General features: G+C 43.4%; 1 protein-coding gene and 1 long non-coding RNA gene across 6 annotated transcripts in view; both read left to right on the top strand.

The window, feature by feature from the left end:
• CEP112 (centrosomal protein 112) overlaps positions 1 to 12,391 on the top strand; it is a 399,815-nt gene extending 387,424 nt beyond the window's left edge. For 3 of the 4 annotated variants that reach the window (XM_038546802.1, XM_038546803.1, XM_038546800.1), the window contains 3 exons: positions 7,567 to 7,668; positions 11,320 to 11,384; positions 12,210 to 12,391. In XM_038546802.1, the coding sequence (XP_038402730.1) occupies positions 7,567 to 7,668; positions 11,320 to 11,384; positions 12,210 to 12,213 (171 nt within the window). In that variant the 3' untranslated portion in view covers positions 12,214 to 12,391. Of the gene's footprint in view, positions 1 to 7,566; positions 7,669 to 11,319; positions 11,385 to 12,209 lie in introns of those variants that run through there. The other variant, XR_005364290.1, reaches the window with a different exon arrangement.
• Positions 12,392 to 14,908: 2,517 nt separating this feature from the next.
• LOC119873414 lies at positions 14,909 to 19,406 on the top strand. 2 transcript variants are annotated; one of them, XR_005364003.1, is made up of 3 exons: positions 14,909 to 14,969; positions 15,547 to 15,668; positions 18,627 to 19,406. It is a non-coding gene; the product is annotated as an uncharacterized LOC119873414 (long non-coding RNA). The 2 variants fall into 2 exon arrangements; XR_005364002.1 differs by lacking the exon at positions 18,627 to 19,406 and adding an exon at positions 17,662 to 18,457.
• The last annotated feature ends 531 nt before the right edge of the window (positions 19,407 to 19,937 follow it).

Below are 19,937 nucleotides of genomic sequence, written 5' to 3'. Positions count from 1 at the left end.
TATTCAAGTCTTTGATTCATGGACAGGTTTGGGCAGTTTATTGGTAAGTTTCTGGCCTATGATTATCATACCCGCGTCCCATCTTTTCTATGTATGTTGTTTCTTATGAATAGACTTATGAGACCCATGTTTCTTTTTGCCGTCAGGAACCTTTTTGACTACCCAGAGCTGGATTTAGAGCATCCAAACCTAATTAAAGTGCTAGGTTCAGACCATTGTCTTCACCCTCAGGCCACTGTTAACTCCACAGTAGCAGGAAACTGTTCCTTCCTCCTAAACCATAACCCTTCCCAGAAATTAGTTCATGCTATCCTCACACTACAGGGGCTGGTGGCTGCTTCATTAATCAGCCACCCCCTTTCCTGGGAGGCTCAGGTCCAGTCTGCAGCAGGCTTTGCTCCCTGAGGGTGGAAACTGGCCCCTCTGCACAGGGAACCAGAGTCCTGTGAGCTGCAACCTCAGTCTGGGGGAACACCCGTTGGAATAAAGAACCATAAGATAAAACCATGTTGAAGAAGGAGGGGAAAATGAACATTTTGAAGATTGTTGAGAAAATTATGGTTCCTTCTACATTTTCACGTTGTATTTTAGAATCAAAGTGCACCAGCTATGCTGCAGAGCACCTTTCTTAAAATGGATCTCTCTTGGCAGTTGCTGTGGCAACGCATAATACCTTAACCCCAATAAAAAATGAAATTTCTTAGAAGGCAGAGCATTTTTTTCTCAGCTGCACTAGAGCATTTTTTTGGCACCATCTTTTACTACAGTTTCTTTCATTCTTATTCTTTAAACCACATTGGAATTCAGTCTCAAAGCGATGAGTTTTATATACTCCCCAAAAAGGCCTGTGCAAAAACTTTTTGCTGCACAAAGGCCCATCTCTCAGAAACATCCCCACATTCCGCCTTATATCAGATCCCCCCAGTAACCTCCCTCCCTGTGTCCCTCTCCTGTCCACCCCTTACCTGTCCGTCACCACCCTTCAGACGCCCAGCATCCTTTTGATATTTTCCACTTACTCCAAACCACCCACTGCAGTGCCCACCCATGTTCACCCTCTCTCAGAATACATACCATGCTCCAAATTTACCTCTTGTTCTTGCCGTCATCTCCAAACCCCTACAATTTACTCCACAATCAAACTCCGTTTCCTTTATGACATTCAGCTAAGCCAGTTGTTAGAAGGACACAGTTATGGAAACACTAATCCACAATGAGGAGCAGCATCTGATCATTTCCCCCACCTCTCCCATGTATATCTAATTGGTAGAAATCCAGGCTGAATGGACAGTTTTAAGCTGAGATCCTTTCCTTAAATCATTCAGCGTAGAGCAAGGATTCCCCACCTATGGACCAGAGCTATTGGTGAGGTCTGAGAAAATTCATACATACACACTAATCACTTTAGGTAGCCAGGATACATAATATGGTACTACTGCTTTCCAAATGTAAGTAGAGATTTTAATTATAAAATACAAATCTACTTAAAAGTGATTCTGAAATCATAGAATTTTTTTGCCATTATATACTTTCTCGATCCATAGATACTCAAAAATGCAAAAAGAGGTTTGCATGGGACCCTCAAGTTAATCGTGAATACATGCAAATAATTTGCTATCAGGATTTCTAGTAGTGCAAATTATAATTCATAATATACAATGACATAATGTAATGAAATATATATGTATAATCTCCATTATATGATGTAATGATTACTAACATTTATTGAACATTTACTAAGTTCCACTCTTGTAAAACTTCTACATATATTTAGTCATCTAAACCTCACTGCAGCCTTGAGAAGTTATAATTCCCATTTTCCTGAAAAAGAAGCTGAAGCATAGAGAGGTTAGCCTTCCCAGGGCACACAGTTTAGGGACCCAGCTCATTTTCAACTCCAACATTCCCCATCCAGAGCCTGGTTTCTTAAGCCCTATACTTGACTCTGTTAAGTTAAAAGGCAGTTTACAAAACAGTCTGTCCTTTTGCACAAGGTGACTTTATAAGGGCAAGTCACAGGTACCCCCTCTGCAACCACTCAGTGGTGATTGGTAAAATATAAAAAGAGAAAATACAAAAAGAGCAAAGTAAATGGGGTGCCTGGGTGGCTCAGTGGTTAAGCATCTGCCCTCGGCTCAAGTCATGATCCTGGAGTCCCGGGATTGAGCCCCCTATCAGGCTCCCTGCATGGAGCCTGCTTCTCCCTCTCCCTCTGACACTGCCCCCTGCTCGTGCTCTCACTCACTCTCTATGTCTCTGTCAAATAGATAAATTAAAAATCTTTAAAAAAAAAGAGAGAGAGGTAAAATGTATTTAGTGTCAAAAGCAGGATGGACATTAGTGTGTGACCTGGAAACAGAACAGAGCCCCAGAGTGATGAGTGAAGCCAAAGCCGCAAGTACAGGGTCCCGAGCCCATCTGCAGGCAGAGGCAGCTGGGAGGGAAGTCCCAGGAGTAATGGGGACAAAAATGCTGAGAGGACTCCTTGCCAGGGAAATGACAAGAGACTGGGTTACAGCTTGAAAGCAATGGATAGGGTGACCCCCGTTCTCCAAAGGAAACTGAGGAAGGCTGTTGCCTGCCACAATGAGGGGCTCCAGCTCATCTGAAATTAGGAGAGAGTTGCCCCTGATGCAGCCTCCTCCCCAGAGCCTGCCAAGCTCCCACGGGGCACCCCTGAGACCCCACATGGCAGGACCCTCCGGACCCAGAGATCTACATGGAGGAGTGGCAAAGCCCTATGGGATAGGGGAGTAAGCAGAGGGAGAGGAGAGAGGGCCTGTCATGAGGAAAAGCATCCAGGCATCTGGTGAATGGACAGAAGGAAGCCAAGGAATTGGGTGCCAGGAAGTGAAAGGACCCTCAAGTGACAAGGGATGCAGTGAGGTGGCCAGGGGCCAAACGGTGCAGGACCTTGTTGGTCTCACTAAAGGATTTGATTTTGATTTTAAATGTTAAGAAAATTTGAATCAAAAACCAAAACCAACATAACCCATATTACAGCAGGTCAGGTGCGAGATGAAGGCATCCCAGGCTGAGATGGTCCTGGGGCCACGCAGCGAAATGGGGAGATATTTCAGAGATGGCAGCAGAAGTCTTACTTAGTTCCTTTTTTTTCTGCTGAACCGACCCCAGAAACGCTCGTTGGATTTTGTGAAGTAACATCAGGCACACTCATTTTCCCAAACTGCTTCCCTCTCACCACAGAGGACAATTACAAATGGCTGTGCAGGGACGTGTGACAGGGAAACCCCAGTGGACACCAGTGGCCACTCAATAGGTGGCCTCTCCTTTGCTCACCTCTTCAAAGGTGAATGCCATCTCGGGCACACCGAAGCTTACAGTAAGACGACCTGTGGTTGAGGCACATCCCCTAGGTTGTGTGTATAAAGCTGCAGGCTTCCATGTCATCTTGCTACACAACAGGAGAATGACATATTTGACATGGTTTTGACATATCGAGTGGTTGACAGTGTCTTTCGATAAAAACACGGCAAAATATGCTTTCATTCTCCTTCCATATTTTCAATGAAATTGTAAGATTTCAAGGTTCACTTTTTTCAACATCACTTTGAATTTTTATCTCCAGAGATCCTTTTGGCTCAAGGCAACTACATATTCTGTACACCCTGTAGACTCTTGTTTATGCAAACGCGTATTTGTCTGATTACCCAGGTATAAGTTTTACCAGAGTGTAACACTAATCTCTAGTTATGGATGTTCGCAGTCTTCGTGACCCTTTTTAAAAATTAAAGGAAATATTGTCAGTGTTCTGCCTTCGAGGGAAAGGTGGGCAGTCGGTTGCCATGGTGCGGAGCACAGCTATCTTTGGTCACGTGGGTGCCATGTTATACACACACCATTTTCACTCAGCGTCCAGGGGTCTTATTACATTACAGGAATGTCATTGTTTGTCACGATGTCCTATGTTTCCTAAGTCTCCTTTGCAAAAGGGAAGAAGATGAAGGAAAGAGGGAGCAAGGGAGGCTTATGTCTATTTGGGGTGAGGTGGTTGAGGAATGTGGAAGAGCAGATAATTATACACAGTGCTTTTAGAGGGCAGTGGGAGTGGTGAGGTGGGATGGAAATGAGCCAAAACAGTCCTGGAAATTCCTTTCCCGAATTACTCAAGTGAGGACAGTCTTTGAATGCTTCTGCCCTTTGTAAGCTAATATAGCACCCACTAGTATAATTGGACAGTGTAGGCTAATGGAAATTAATATTCACACCTAATAATAAGGTAGATTTATATGTAAAAACGTTCATTTCCCTTAGTAGAAGGGCTTATGTGTCCATCAAATCCTTTGCTCAGATCAGTTCAGTTTCCTCTTGCTTCTTGATCTGTTGTTAGGCCAGATTCAGACCACAAGGGAAATGTGGGAAGGCAGGAAGAAGGGAGATTGGCACATTTAGCAGTTCATAGTTAGTGATTAGGCTATAGATAAGTGTTATCACCCCCTCCTTCTCCCCCCTCAAACATATCCTGGGTCAGAGGTGGAGATAGAAAAATAGTAACAGGCGTCAAAAGTGATATGAAGCAACATAAGCTAATTCTTTCCTTCCTCTTTCTCATTTTGCCACATGACAGAGCCTTCACTGGTTGGCCCTTAAAATGTGTGCTTCTGTGGGGGATTTATGGAACTTCTAGTTTAGGTCAATATGTGCATTGCATTTGCAGAGATTTTTTAAATTAGTCTTATTTATAAATCTTTAAAACGTTAAACTCATGGGAAGGAAAGTATGAGGAATGAATTATTGTTGTCATTGTTGTTATTGTAGTCATTAAAAAAAATAAAGCAAATAATAGATGAATGTCTGGAAGGATGGTAGTACATCCACCCCCTCCCTTAGCCCCTGCTGTATTGGGGAGAGCGCCAGTGTGTAGTGGACGAAACTTCTCTGTTTATGTCTGTGATGTCCTTTTCCTTTTGGAGTGGAAGAAACATTTCAGTATTTGGAAAGGTTATTTGAGAAAGAGCAGAGCATAGTGGCTAAGAATGTGTGCTTGACAAGCAGACTCTTTGAGTTCAAATCATGGCTTACTCACCTCTCTGGGCTTAGCTCACTGGGTTGTCAGAAGGATTAACCACTTACTAAAGCACTTAGAATTGTATCTGGCGCATCAAAAGTACTCAATAAATGTTTGCTAATAGTAACATTATTAACCTTATAAATAGAGCAAAACAGGTTAAAGTTTTCCGTGACTTTTTAAAAGTAACAGGATTCTGCTTGGTATAATGATTTTTAAATTCAGGATCTGGGTTTAAGGATTCAGGATAGTAATATTTTCCTGGTTGATAGTCTCATTCATAAATGAGGTAGTTTCAGATTTTCCAAGAGCTCATTTTCACTCAGGTTCATTGAAATCATAAAAAAAAAAAAAAAAAAGGGAGGGGGGTGGTAGACAGGAAATGGGAATGCTCAAATCCTCAGTAAAAGACGGAAAATATAGCCTACTGAATTTAAAAGTGATGTGATAGGATGATCAAAGGGCAGTCTTGCTCACACACCTTTCTCTGCTGTCTATGACCTCACCTCCAATACAAAGAGGCCCTCAGATAGGAAAAGTGAAGTGGGGACAAGGGAGTCAAGAGAAACTATGAAACTTCACAGAGGAACGTACGTGCTTGGACTTCACCTCCAAAGTAGTTAAAACTGAGGGAAGATGGCCTCAAGAGAAGATGGAAACGGGGGACGCCGGGTTGGCTCAGTGGTTGAGAATCTGTCTTTGGCTCGGGGCGTGATCCTGGGGTTCTGGGATTGAATCCCGCGTCAGGCTCTACGTGGAGCCTGCTTCTCCTTCTTCCTGTGTCTGCTTCTCTCTGTGTGTCTCTCATGAATAAATAAATAAAATCTTAAAAAGAAAAAAAAAGATGAAAAGGGCACATACAATGTCTCAGGAAAAGTGGTCATCGTTCAAACCAAAAGATATCCCAGTGAAGTCCCTGAATCAAGGAAAAAGAAAATCATGTGGACATTCAAGCTAAGAAAGAAGTCTGCCTTCAGACTTTACCATAGGTCCATGTGATGCCAGAGGACATGAAGAGTCATGAAAGTCAAGAAAGAAGAGCCACCAAGTTCTATGGGAAAGGAGATAGGGTTGGGCATTATTATATCCAGCTCAAATGTACAGGCAGTGACCAGACACTCCAAACAAACAAGGATACAAGAAAGAAAGACAGCAGGAGTCCCTTTTGAAAGAGTTGTAGCTCCAAATTTCAGAGTCAGTCTTAAAGGATAGAAAAATAGAGTCAATAGGCTTGTGGACCCTCGATAAATGTTACCCTTAAGATCTGTGTTTTGCTTTGCATGTGCCTTTCATTTTGCTCTAATTATTGAACTTAAGTCTAAGAAGAGAAGGTGGGAAAAATCAAATATTACACCACTGGGAGAGATCATTTTTTATTATTTCTGTTCTTCCTTTAGGTGTAAATCACAAGATTATAACATTTGTCAAAAAACACTTTGCCAAAGATTGAAAAATCATATTCTAGAACATTTGCCATGGGATTTTAGTGGATAATGAAATGAACTGTTAGAACACATTTCTTAATTTGGTTTAGTCTAGGAGAAGTTGGGAATTAAAGGCTGATAATTTTAAATTATCTTCAGTAAACCCATAGGCTTGTCTAAGTGAGCTCAGCTGCACAGATTTTCATAGTATGTTACCTTATTTCCAGATGCATCCAATGAATCATTTATGGGATACTGTGCAATTCTGCTTTAATATTCAGTTAAGTCACATACAGCATATGCAATAGGTTGTTTAATTCTGTTACATCTCAGATTAGGAGGAAGAGAAATCAGCCTAGCTGGAGAAGGACACCAAGACACACACATGTTGATGCTCACACTCATGCACCTCTGCATCCTGCTCAGGCACATCCCTCCAAAGATTTTTCTCACCCCTTCCCCACTTGCTTCTGTCTGTAGCTTTTAGAGAGATGAATGGATGAGCCACCAAACTTTCCTTTACCAGCCCAGGGACCCAGCAATTAGCTGAGCCCAGGCTTCCTTGTGTTCTGGAGGGAGAGGGAAGCCCATGAGCCAGAGAAACTCACAATGGCAAGATACTCTGGTCTACCTGTGTGGAGACTTGGAGACACCTTGGCATAGACTATTCTTTTTTCCTATCCCCATCATCCTATGGATTATACTGAGCCCCTAAGTACCTAGCCAGTTTGAGGGAGGATCTTAATCAAATCAATAGCATACTATGAATTGTCCTCAAGTCACAGTGTATCCACATCCTGATCAAGAAAAGGTCAGCATAGTGGAACATATCATGGGTGGTAAGAGGAGAACAGGTTTTATTTATCAAGTGCTGAAAATTATATTAATGGGATTTTAAAGAAAAGTGTCCGAGGCACTGTCTATCCCAGAGCACAAGGGCAGACTGAGTGCCTTTTGCAGTTTGTAACTCTGTTTCCTGTCATTTCATTTGTATTGACCACATGTAACAAACTTACCTTTGTGATAAGTAGATAATTACTATTCATTGTTTTAAATTTAAAACCATTCTTTCTAAGGAGAAATTGATAAGCTCTCTCTTTTTTTTCACCATAGATAACTTACATACGACAAGAATACGAAACAAAATTCAAAGGGTTGATGCCAGCATCTCTAAGACAAGAGCTTGAAGACACCATTTCCTCCTTAAAGTCACAGGTAATTACTAGAACGAAGGCATTTCCTAAGGGTCCAGGTGGTGTGCATATCTTGAAAACAGACTTATGAATACGTTTCATTGTGAATTGATGCCAGAAATTAATGTAATATCATACATAACATAAAGTACAACTGAGGATGAATTGGATTTTGTTTGTGTTTTTTTTTTTTTTAAGAATGTTTTTCTTACTAGTTTTGGAACTCATTGTCTCAGTAAGATTTTCTTAAAAGCGCCCATGAAATTGAGAAGTTCAGTTATGGTTACTTTTACTCACTTTACAGTGTACATTCCAAGACAGCCTCCCCCCTTTTACTCTTGGTACCAGGCCTCGAATGCCATGACTTGGCACATTGGTGATTCCTGACTGAAAGTGCAGAGAAACAGAAACAATGGTTAAATTAGAAGCATTTTTATTCTGGTGTGTTTTATATGGTTGTTAGACACAACAAGATGCATTTTAGATGCCGAGCAGAATAATGACAAGGTATTCAAACAATTGGGTCAAATATTTCTTGCTGAAATGTGTAGTTCCTGGTATAACTTATGAAATACAGTGTGAGAGATGCAACTGATGTAAATTTAGATGCTTAAAATGTTTTCACAACTTCCAGCGTCAGTTTTCTCCATGTACTTCTATAAACACATTTTATATTTTGCCAGTGCAGTGAGATCGTGTGCTCCAACATGGGAAAGAATCTACATACTCCCACTTCTAATACACTTAGAAATCTAAAACATACTTTTTCCCTACAACAATCATGTTCTTGTATGTCCAAGGATCCTTGTATGACTGAGATTGATGAAAAACAATACCCAGGACCCAGAGTAGCCAAAACCTTCTTGAAACAATAAGAATGAATTTGGAGGGCTCATACTTCCCAATTTAAAAACTCACTAGAAGGCTGTAGCAATCAAGACAATGTGATATTGGCAAAAGAATAGACACAGAGATCAATGAAATAGAATTGAGAGTCCAGGAAAAAAAAAAAAACCTCATATTTTCGGTCAGGTGATTTTCAAATGTTCCAAGATGATTCACTGAGGGGAAAATGGAAAGAAAGGCACTGGGACAGTCAGATCTTTCACATGGAAAAGAATGGAGACCTCCCTCACATGTTTGCCACAGGTTAACTCAAAATGGATCATAGACCTAAATGTACCTCCAAAAAGACTGTAAAACTCTTAGAAGAAATCTCTAAGAAGAAATGTTCTTAGATGAAGGAGTGAATTTTTGTGCCTTGGGTTAGGTGGAAGTTTATTTTTAGCTATGACATGAAGCATTTAAGCGGCAGCAGAAAAAAAAAAGATGAATTGGACTTTACTAAAAGTTAAGACATTATGCTTCAAAAGACATCATTCAGGAATTGAAAAGACAAACCACGGGATAGGAGAAAATATTTGCAAATCGTGTATCTGTAAAGAAACTTAAAAAAAAAAAAAGGAAAACACACTTTTTTTCTGGGAGAGCTCCTTGAGAGAAAGAGGTCTTTGTTCTTCATATGAAGACAGTGTCTGTCACATAGTAGGTGCTCAATAAATTTATTTACAAACTGATAGGATGTAATGATATTCACATTAGCATTTTATCCTGTGTAAGACAGCGCACACAGCAAATTTTGGCCGCCCTGCATGTATTCCCCTCAGTCAAAAGCCTCTTATCTGAAGATAAAATGTTCATCATATCAATCCGTGTGCTACTCTTGGCTTTGCTTCTGCCGGTGGAGTCTTGCCTCCTCCACTCCTGCATATAAAAACAAGTACTGCAGGGAAGTGTTACTGTACAAAGGGTTAAGTCCTCTTTCTTTACATGAAAAGCTCCCCTTGAAGTGTGGTTTACCTATTAACTTTGTAGGAGAGCTCCCATAGGGTCAGCTATGTAGGACCTGGCACCTTCAGAGGAGGGTGTTGTTGTTGGGTTTTTTTTTTGTTTTTTTTTTTTTTTAGAAAAAAAAGAACGAAAGAAAGTAATCTGATATCCACCTGCAGGGCTTCTGTTATCATTCACATCATTTCCCTGTAATAAAAGCCACTTCAGCCTCCTAAAACTGGATGTTGACCCAGAAAGAGTGCTGCCAGCTGCGTTAGGGCCTCAGCATTGGCAGCTGCATGGAGGAGTCGCAGGCCATAGAGTGAGCAAATTTAGTTTGAAAGCACAGGTGCCTGTGTTTTCTGAAAATTGTTGGGATTCCAATTGCAAAGCGCAGTGGGGGAAGGGAAGCCGAATGAGTATAATCCTTGCATCTGTCAACATTATCAATTGTCCGATGGGTCATATGAGCAATTGGATAGAATTAAGACCAGGGTGATATTACAAGTAAACAAAACCGAGGGGGACCTCTTGGATATGTACCCATCTGGAGAAAGTGTGCCTTCCTTTCCTGCAAGCACATTTGCCGTTCTGCTAGCTGTATTCTCTTGCCTAACTAGGCTTCAGAATCAACCGTTGCCATGGTTTCAGTTCAGACCAAAGTGGCAAGAGTAAACAATTCTGAAATGATCAAATGCCGCTGACTCTTGATTACATGGAGCTGTGGGAGCAGTTACCCCCAAAACCGTTTCTGTTTGCTTGTGGAAGGTGCTTTTGAATTCATACCTGATATAGGTATCTTTAATACTATACGGAAATTTATGCTTCCAAAAAATCAAACCACACTCTGAAGATCTGATTTAAGAGACTTTGCTGAGTCACCAGTTTGCTCCATCCCTCAGCACCCCCGAGAGTGGGAGCAGGGAGTGGTACTGCTCCGAGCTCTGTGCTAGGTGGCTTCTATTAGTGTTTTCATGCCCTCCTCCTAACCTTTGAAGCAGCTGTCATTGGTCCCATTTCACAGGCATCGAGAGGTCAAGTAACTTTCCTAGAGTCAGGGAGGCCAAGCCAGGAGTTGAACCCAAGCTGGCCTAACTCTGACTTCAGCTCTTTATGGTACCAATATTGTCTCTCCCACCTCAGGGAATCCCCAGGATGGACTAAGGTTTCCAGAAGACAGTACTTTTCTTTCTACTCACTCATACATTCATTCACGCAACATTAGTGCATACCAGCGTCATTCATACTCAGCCCCATGAAAGAAGCTGGGGACACAGAGATGAAGAAACATCCTTTCTTGTCCCAGAAGAGCTCCCAGGTGTTTTTTTTTTTTTTGGGGGGGGGGGAGATATGAAAACAAACAACCACGTGGCAGCTCAAGAATTGCTAATAATGGAGCTCAGGAATACAGAGGAGGGATGCTGACTTCGCCTCGGAGTGGTTGGGGAGGAGTGAAGGAAGTCAGTGACATGTGAACCAAATAGTGGAGGGTAAATAGGAGATTGTTAGCCAGGCATTTCAAAGAGAGCAAATGCCCTGCGCCAAAGGGCAAAAGAGTTGGGAAGCATGGTGTGCAAGATGGTGATGGTTGGGAGGGCGAGACGAGAGATGGAGCCTTGAAGATAGGCTAGAGCCAGATCAAAATGGCTCTGCAAAAGGAGGTTGAATTGATTCTCCAGTCTCGGATGAATTTTCAGGAGGGGATGCAATGTGATCAGAAGTGAAAAGCATAACACTGACATTCAGCAAATCCTCTGCCTTTTACCTAGGGAGCCCCGTTGTTTGCACAGTATTGCCACCTCGGCCACATTCGCCTCTGCTCATACACGGTGTCTTTTTCTAGGTTAACTTTCTGCAGAAGAGAGCCTCTGTCCTTCAAGAAGAACTGACTACATACCAAAGCAGAAGGTACAGCCCATGCTCCTAATGCCTTCTGGTTACTGTGTATTGTTTGCACCTGTGAGTCTCAGGGGTTGACATTAAGGTCTTTATTAAAATGCTTACACATAGTATCGATTTCAGGAGGAAGAAAACTTATATTTTTACTAAATAGCCTGTCTTTGAGAAGCCACCCACCTCTTGTAATCACAGTGCTTAGTCAGTATGATCAGAATGGAATGAGAGAATCTGCAGGTGCCTGACAAGTCTGGACCTCACCTGCACAGTCCTGACAAGACATTGTCTTGAAGATCAGTTGCAGGTTAAGGAGACCGTCTTTCTTTTAAGATAGCGAGATGATGCAATTCTTAGTACGGTAGCCCACATCTTCAAAGCCCTGTATCCCCTGGAGGTTTGGCGCTGCTGCAGCTAGATGTTCTCGCGACCAAAATAGATAAACGGCTTGGTGGTGTGGCAACACCATGACTTCAGTGGCCCCCGTGTGTGCTTCTCGAGGATGCCTTTTTAGTCCAAGGCCCCCAGAGACATCACAGGCATGGGTCATGTTTACCTGCTCTCATTCAATCAAACAACCTCCGTTTTTGTGCAGTGAAAGGCCAAAGCACTTACTTGGCATTGGATTAGAAGTTCAGATCTTGTGAATCATTCACTTTCCCAAAGATTCCGCTGCCTGGTGCAGATGGGACTGGATCCTTTATGGACATAAGTGATGATATTTTGATATCAAATATCCTTTTTAATCGCCATCCAACTCCTCCCGAGTTGGGACATATTTTTTCATTGACATGCTCTTTAAACCTGGAGAAAACCCTAACTGAGATTTTTGATTTTCAGGTAACTGCACCAAGGCTTGGCCTTAGTAGCACAGGCGAGGGCAGTGGATGTCCTGTCTGAGTGCACTGTGGATTTCTTCCAGCAGGTTTGAAGATTTGGATGTTGTAAACTGTGAGCTCTGTGGTATTTTTTAATACTGTAATGTAATTAAGACCATAAACACATGCATCACTCATACACTATGGGGTAGTTTTATTTGTGTCTGCCTAAGTTATTTTTTTTAACATTTCTTTATTATCTCCATATTCGCGTGCATTTGGGTGTGTACTGAGAATTGCTTTTATTGGGAAAAGAAATGATTTCTTATAATATGCCTCGTTGACGCTTTTGCATGGAATTTTACCGGTTGCGTATAATCAAAATCACGCTTGTAGTACCGTATCACAATTTTTAACATGCTTATGTTGTGTTCATGTTCATGTTCATATATTATTAAAACATTATATTTTGTACTTATCAATTTTATTTCTACTTTTTATTGCACCTCATTTGCCAATATAAGTATGACATATTCATGGTATTTTTCCCTAGAAAACCCTGACAATCTGAAATTGTACTCTGGGAAAAAAATACCTTTATGTCATCATGTCAGAGATCAAATCCATAAGCCATTCATTTATTTAGAATGAAAAAAATCACTAAGTCACCTGATACCATTTTAAGAAGTTGTCGCGTTGGTCTCATCTGACCCTGGGACTCCAGAGGCAGAATGGCGTAAGAATTTTATGTAACAGCTCTGGTTTTATTGTTGCTTTCTCTTTTTATGGTTGTTGTTTTCATTATAATAGCAATGGACGTTCCATAAGAAAGCCTAAAAATGAAGGGTGAGGGGTGTTACAAGGACACACAACATGGTGTCATCAGGTGGTGGCAGATGAGCTGTGATTGGTCCCATTTCTCTCTCTGAGAATATGGTGGTATTCCCCTGATTGGATGTTTGTCTCCACGAAAATGCCAAGAAGCAGTTCTATGCAGATTGGTCAATCCCACGTGCCGAGGAAATTTTGATTTGCCGTGGTCCAACGCTCCGTATTCTTTTGACTGCACTGTGGTATGTGCCATGGGCCCTTTGAGACACTCTAAAAATCTGGGCCGCCAGCAGGGCCAGAGTCATCCCATTTACTGTAACAGGACAGGGCAGGACATTTCTTTACACTTTTTCAAAATTCTTGTCTCTTTCCCACGCCCACCTCTCTTGTCTGCTGCCCAAGGATTAATGACCCTTTCTTGCACTGTAACTGAGACCCAGAAATGATAAGGAAGTAACAGGTTTTACAGCCAATTCCAAAGCCAGGGCCAGGATGGGCATAAATGCTCCCTTGTGGCGGCCAGCAATAAAAAGCCTTGCCTTGCTACTCTAGATCATCTCTGGCTGGTAACGTTTGCCCTGACACCTCCTGCAGAAGTAGAGATCTCTGGCCTTTGAAAGCTCAGGTCTTCCTTGCATTTACAATAAATTACAGCACAGGCTTGAAGAATATTCAGGAAAAGGTCCAATTGAAGCAGATGCTATTAAAACCACCTACCAAATGAGGACAATTGGTACTCAGACTATGATTTAGTGCTCGAAAAGGAAAGATTAAGGCTACATGATTAATTTTAAGTGCTTCTCTACAGACCGTGAAAAACAGGTTGAAGCTCAACAGATTTCATTAGTAAGGTTATTAGCCGCCTGAAGTGAAAATACTTGGTGAATTGTATTGTCTGCTGGAATTGGAACTCCCACTCAAGAATATTTGTTTTCCATGAGTAAATATCAGTAGGTGTTTTGGAAGGTTGCCTGCTATTCTTTCTTTTCCTTGTTTCAAGGGTTATGAAATCACAAACACTGGTGAACCTTTGACATTACCCAGATCCTGTTTCCCTTCTGATGCGTGTCGTATACGTCTGGGAGTAAGCGTGCCGAAACTTTAGGTCAGTTTGATTGTGTGTGTGAGGACTAGATGGCCGACACCAATGCTTTTGTGAACGTCCTCTGATAAAGGAAGAGAAAGAAAAATTGCATTTGGCACATTTAAAATCCCTTCCTGAATTGAGCCCTGGGTGTACAAAAGGCTACTGGGAGAAAAAGCAAGTGCTCAGGAAATAAATTATAAACATTGTGCCTTATTATAAAATCATCTAAGATTTCATCCCTTCTTTTATCTGGTGGAAGATCGATTGTTCATCACAAGTACCTCATTTAGTTCCATCTCAGGTTGTCGTTCTTGGCTCCTGTCCTGGAGTCATCCACCTGTGCTCTCTATGTGTGCACGTGCGACCGTCCATGGGCAGTGGGTGATGAGGCACGGAGAAAAACCAAGGGGAAGGAAGCTGGGGGGGTGCAGGGTTCTGGGTGCGTGTTTTTACCCAGCCATGGGATCGAGCGCAGGAGAAGGGTCAATGCGAAAGCCAGTGATCTGCCCATGTCATGGTTTTGTTGAAGGTCCACCGCTTCTGCGTCACCAAGCAGCGAGACCTTTCAGGGGCATGCCCCCTGATTTTGCAACCTCCCCATTCAACAATCAACTCCTCAGAGGGCAAGCCATCCAGGGACACAATGGAGAAAAAAGGCCTAAGAGGAGGGAATGGAGAATGGGTCGGTCTTGCCTCGTAGTTTGTACAAAAGAATCGGCTGTGACTCAAGGGAAATTGCTCAATTCCGACGTTATCCCATAATGTTGCATAGTAACGGTGAAGTCCTCAGAAACAGGCATATGCCTGTGGTCGTGAGCAACCTCATTAAAGGTGTCGGCCGAGAAAGTACAGACAGGAGAAACTGTGAGTTTGAATTAACAATTAACAGCTCCCTATTGAAGTGCATCACCATCCGCAGAAGGCAGTGGTATTTTAGCTTTCGTTCTGAGAGTAAAAAGGAAAGGTAAAACATCAAAAATGGTTGGAGAAAAGTTTCAGAACACAAGGTCATTTTAATTCATAGTTTCCTTAAAAGAGCAGTCTCTTCGGAGCTTTCATATTTTGTTCAGAAAGGTCATCTCTTTTAAGCCTTGTCATTAAAGACAGTTTGCTCTTTAAAGTGAATTATCAAAGTGTGTAGAAATTGCAAGTTACTGAAACTAAAATGCATGATCAATTTTAAGTCTGCTAACTAAAGCTTACTTAAAATTGGATGTGCTTTTGTCCTCACAGCCCCTTTGATAAGACCAAAAAAAGATACATGGTTGGTCAATTCAAAGCAGGAGAAGAAGATAATTAGATAAAACCTTTTTTCACCCATTGAAATGGTTCTTGGATTTGGAGACTTGATTGGGAAACTGTGGCATAGGCTGGAATGGTATTTGAAAGGTAAAAATCGAACATCCCAGATTTTGACCTGCATTAACATTCTTCCCTGTAGTGTTTTAAGAACGGAGTCAGACTTCAGATCCTGTTATTTACCTCACATGGAAGAAGAGAGATGGAACTTGTAACTTAAGACTTAAAGGAATTTTAAAATCTGGATCCTTCACCAACATCTAGGTCAGTTGAAAAAATTCGTTCTTCCAGAGATTTTCAGTTTTAAGCAAGGATTGCCGTCCGGCAAATGTTTTAAGACCAAAGGGCCAAGATGTTGCTATACATTCTGCTGTTTTTAGAAGTGAGCTTAGTCTAGATGTCAGGCTAATAAATACCCTATATCCTCTTTGGGAGTCTACCATTTAAGAGAGGTCTCCTGGAAAGAGAGCTAGCTGGACACGAAGACTTGATCAGCGAACAGAAAGACAAGGCTACCTAACGAGAAGCCTGATAGACTTCATCAGCTGAAACGTGCTTCTGTAAGGGAAACAATGTCGTCCACACCCCTTTACTTCAGCTAGGAAAGGAAATCTGTCCATAGGTGTGGTCTACCAGTTAGCTTTGTTTCCCTAGGGAATTCCCTTCACCTCTCTGGCCCTCACTTGGGTCATCTGTAACCTGACTGGTTATTTCCCGAACTCCACCATTTCAACCTCTAATTCAGCGTTTCTCACACCCGTATTCTAGTCTATCACACCTGTATGACTTGTCTTGACGTCTTCAGATGGCATATTTAGGAAATGTGGCATGCTATGTCCCCCTCCTGAAGGCTCACATCCGCATCACTCCCTCCCTCAGGCATTCGTGTAACAAATGCTGAGGCCTGCTGTGTGCTGACAGCACCCTAACCGCCTCTAAAGTGGGTGGCTCCATGATAATTTATAATCTCTCTCAGTGCAGAGGGTTGACCAGGCTCGACTAGGCTGTTCTTGCTTGGGTTTCAAGCAGGTGCAGTGAGATGGTGGCTGGGGCTGTCACCATGAGGGGCTCACAGGGCTGGAGGCCATGGGACTGCGCTCACAGGGTGGACATCGGGAGCTATCAAGGGCAAAGCCAACAAGAGCCCAGACGTGGAAGTCACCAGCCACATAAGCCATGGACCCCGGAAGGGCACAGCATGGCTTCTACTCAACTTCGTCAAAGACAGAGCCCGCCCAGACTCAAGGGTAGAGGACACAGACTCAGGCAGTGTCGAAGAACCTGTGGCCATCTCTAATCTGCCACCACTTGGGCAAGAAAGGAGCCTATCTATCTTTAACCTGGAATCTCTGCTTAAACAGTCTATCCATGAAGAGTCTTTCTGTAGCACACATGTCTTATTGCCCAGCGTTCTGAGAAATATGGGTTAGAGCCCAAATCCAGGTGATTGCTAAAAAGTCTCTTCCCATGCAACATTCTGTTAGTCCATGTTGTATTGCTACAATCACGGGTTAAAGGGGATTCCGAAACACCACTGGTGGGGAAGCCCTGAGTTACGAGGATTCACTAAGGCCAGGTCTTCCTCTGTGATTCTTTCGAAAGATGGTAGCAACCACAGGCGAATGCTTCTCCCAACCCTTCTCTGTCTGGGGCTTGGTGTGCATTGTTTACCGTAATTATCTTAGCAAGTGTATCATTATAAAGGTCCACCAAAACACACACCCAGTGCTTAGCGTGGTTTTTCCTTCTTTCGTGGAAATATCAGGCGCATGGAAGGCGTGGTCTTGATGAGCCTGCGAGGGAACATTCCCTGAACCACAGAGCACTCAGAGAGCACTCAGCTAATCGTCCAGATAAACAAGTGAATCAGCCTCCTAATTGCCCCGTTAGCTTCCTCGCCACCACCGGGTTATCTCTGTTCGCGCTCAGGAGCCCAGCTCCTGGATCTCCGCAGCCTGAGCCTGGGCCTGGGCCTGGGCGGGGGAGGGAACGAGGAATTGACGCCCAGCCACACTCCTCCGCCTTCCAACCCCCAGGCTCCCCGAGCATTGATCCGGCCTGGTGATCAGCGTGTGTTTGGGGGGAAGCATCAGAAGCCGTGGTGCGCCCCGAGTTCAGCTCTGGTCAGCAAGCACAGCCTGGCAGTTTCACGGGGAGAGGAAGCGAGAAGAGACCTCGTCTCTCCCCAGGAAGGAGAAAATGTTTTCCTGGAGGGGTTGCCGAGGGTCCTGAGAATCTTGCACCCTTCTTTTTGCAGAAGTCCCCTTGACATCGACTGAGCTGTCTTGGGAGCGGGTTTGCGCTCCCCACGTTGGCTTCGTGCAGGTTGACTGAAGCTGCCCTTGACCTGACATCGACCCTGATGTCGCTCTTCACGTTCTGAGCAAACTCGGTTTGCAGTCCGGCTTCCCCTGCACGCTTTGTGTTTCCCGGCTACGGCGGTGTCACCATCCGGTGGGAAATCCTTTTCAGAATGGATCACTTGGCCCATTACTGATCATCGTGTTTGTAATAAAAATATTTATCCAAGCCGGGCGCAGCAGTTACGGTGTGAAGCCCGGGCGGGCGGCCTCTTCATGTCTCCACCTGCTCCTCCTCAGAGTTAAGGATCTGCTAGCCGTTTTCTGCCTAGAGTGCAATCTCTTACAATGTTAGGGAAACTTTCTCTGACGGAGTTCCCACTTGTGTTATCTGATTTTCTTCCTCGGTATTTGTATTTATGCATTTGGGTATGTGAGTTTGGAAGCTTCTAGAAGACAAATTGGGTGGATTAAAGGAATATTTTTCTTTCAAAATCATTTCTGCAATCTTACTTGGAGTGTGTGTGTGTGTGTGTATGTGTCATATTTTTTCTACTAGGCTAATTAAGACAGCAAACCTAAGTAGACCACCTACTGCCAGCCCCTGCTATCAGGTGCTTTCCCTAAGACCATCTAATGGTCACTGTTGGGCAGCCCGGGTGGCGCAGTGGTTTAGCGCCGCCTTCAGCCCAGGGCCCGATCCTGGAGACCCGGGATCGAGTTGCGCGTCAGGCTCCCTGCATGGAGCCTGCTTCTCCCTCTGCTTGTTTGTGTGTGTGTCTCTCTCTCTGTGTGTCATGAATAAATAAAATCTTTAAAATAATAATAGTAATAGTCACTGTTTCTGCCTTTCAATTGGTAAAGGAGAGAGATTAATTGGCCTCACCTCTAGCTCACATTATAATTATTGTTCCCTCTGCAGTATCACCTCTACCATATGAGGAGCATTTTTACTTCGTGCAAATGGAAATTGAGCTCAGTCCTTCAAAACTGGAATGCATTTGCTCCCAAACTGAATACCCCGCAGACCTTTGCTGAGTGCTTGACACGTCCCAGGGACTGAGGCTGGCAGTTGAGACACACAGAGATGCATGAGACCTGCTCTTTGCCTGCAAAGGGCTCGTAATCCATACGGGAAGATAAGACATACATAGGAAAGAAAAAAGAGAGAGAGAGCATGATCTTTGTATAAGAGAAATGCCAAATATTCTGGGAATTCGAAGGAAGTGGAAACATTTTGAAATCATCTCATAGGAGGAGGTGACATTTAGTCTGGATGTTGGAGTAAGAGTAAGATTTTAATCGGTTAAAAATGTGGGGCGGGTGTTCCGGCTGGAATGCAAAGCCGGGAAAGTCGTTCACGTCCGCTGCATCACATGCATGAGGAGGAAAGTAGTCCGAGAGAAGATGTAAAAGGTGTGTTGGAGTCAGGTTGTGGAGCCAAAGGGAACTTACTGACCCCCTTGAGTGCTGAGCGAGCCTCTGAGCACATGTGGCCGAGGCCTTTGGAGTCAGAAGGATCTGGAGCCAGGCAGGTTGCTGGGTCCCTGAGTCTCCATTTCCTTATCTTAGAAGGTGGAGGAAATAGTAGAACATGGTTGTGAAGACTGGATGAGATAATGCATTTTCAAAGTCTAACATGCAATAAACATGCAAAAAGTGAAGGCTCTTTATTTTCTGACCATCCTCAATAATTTCATGAGCTAAGTACGATTTATGCTTGAAGATACCGAAGCAAAGAGAAGCTTGGACGTTTGGCCAAGGCCCCACTTCGAATATGTGCAGTTGGAGCTCGTGTCCCTGTAATTCGCTCTTTGCTCCTCCTGCTATGTGGCATTGCCCCCATGGATGAGGAGAAGTGTGGACTCTGTATTATACAAAACCAGGGAACAATTAAAGTGTTTTGAGCAGGGGAGTGACACCATGAGAAACTGCTGCATGAGCATTTGTCCTGAAGCAGCATGAGGCCCAGGAGAGTTGGAGACAGAGAAAGAGACAGGAAATGCGTGCAGGAGTCCCATGGGTGCCACCAAATCCTGAGGGAGAAGGAGCATCCCCCATCCTCACCCCCCTTTGAATGGAAACTAGGCCAAAGATTCAGTAGCTACTGTGCCACCTGAATGAATGAGATGATTGTGAAGGCGAAAGAAATGTAGGGCCGAGGTCCACAGCCTAAAAAGATGCAGGGTGCAGATTTGGGAGTGGGGGTGGTGATGAGTTTGGGTGTAGACAT

Source organism: Canis lupus, chromosome 9, assembly GCF_011100685.1.
Source record: "Canis lupus familiaris isolate Mischka breed German Shepherd chromosome 9, alternate assembly UU_Cfam_GSD_1.0, whole genome shotgun sequence".
NCBI lineage: Eukaryota > Metazoa > Chordata > Mammalia > Carnivora > Canidae > Canis > Canis lupus.
This window is presented reverse-complemented; position numbering and strand designations above follow the sequence as displayed.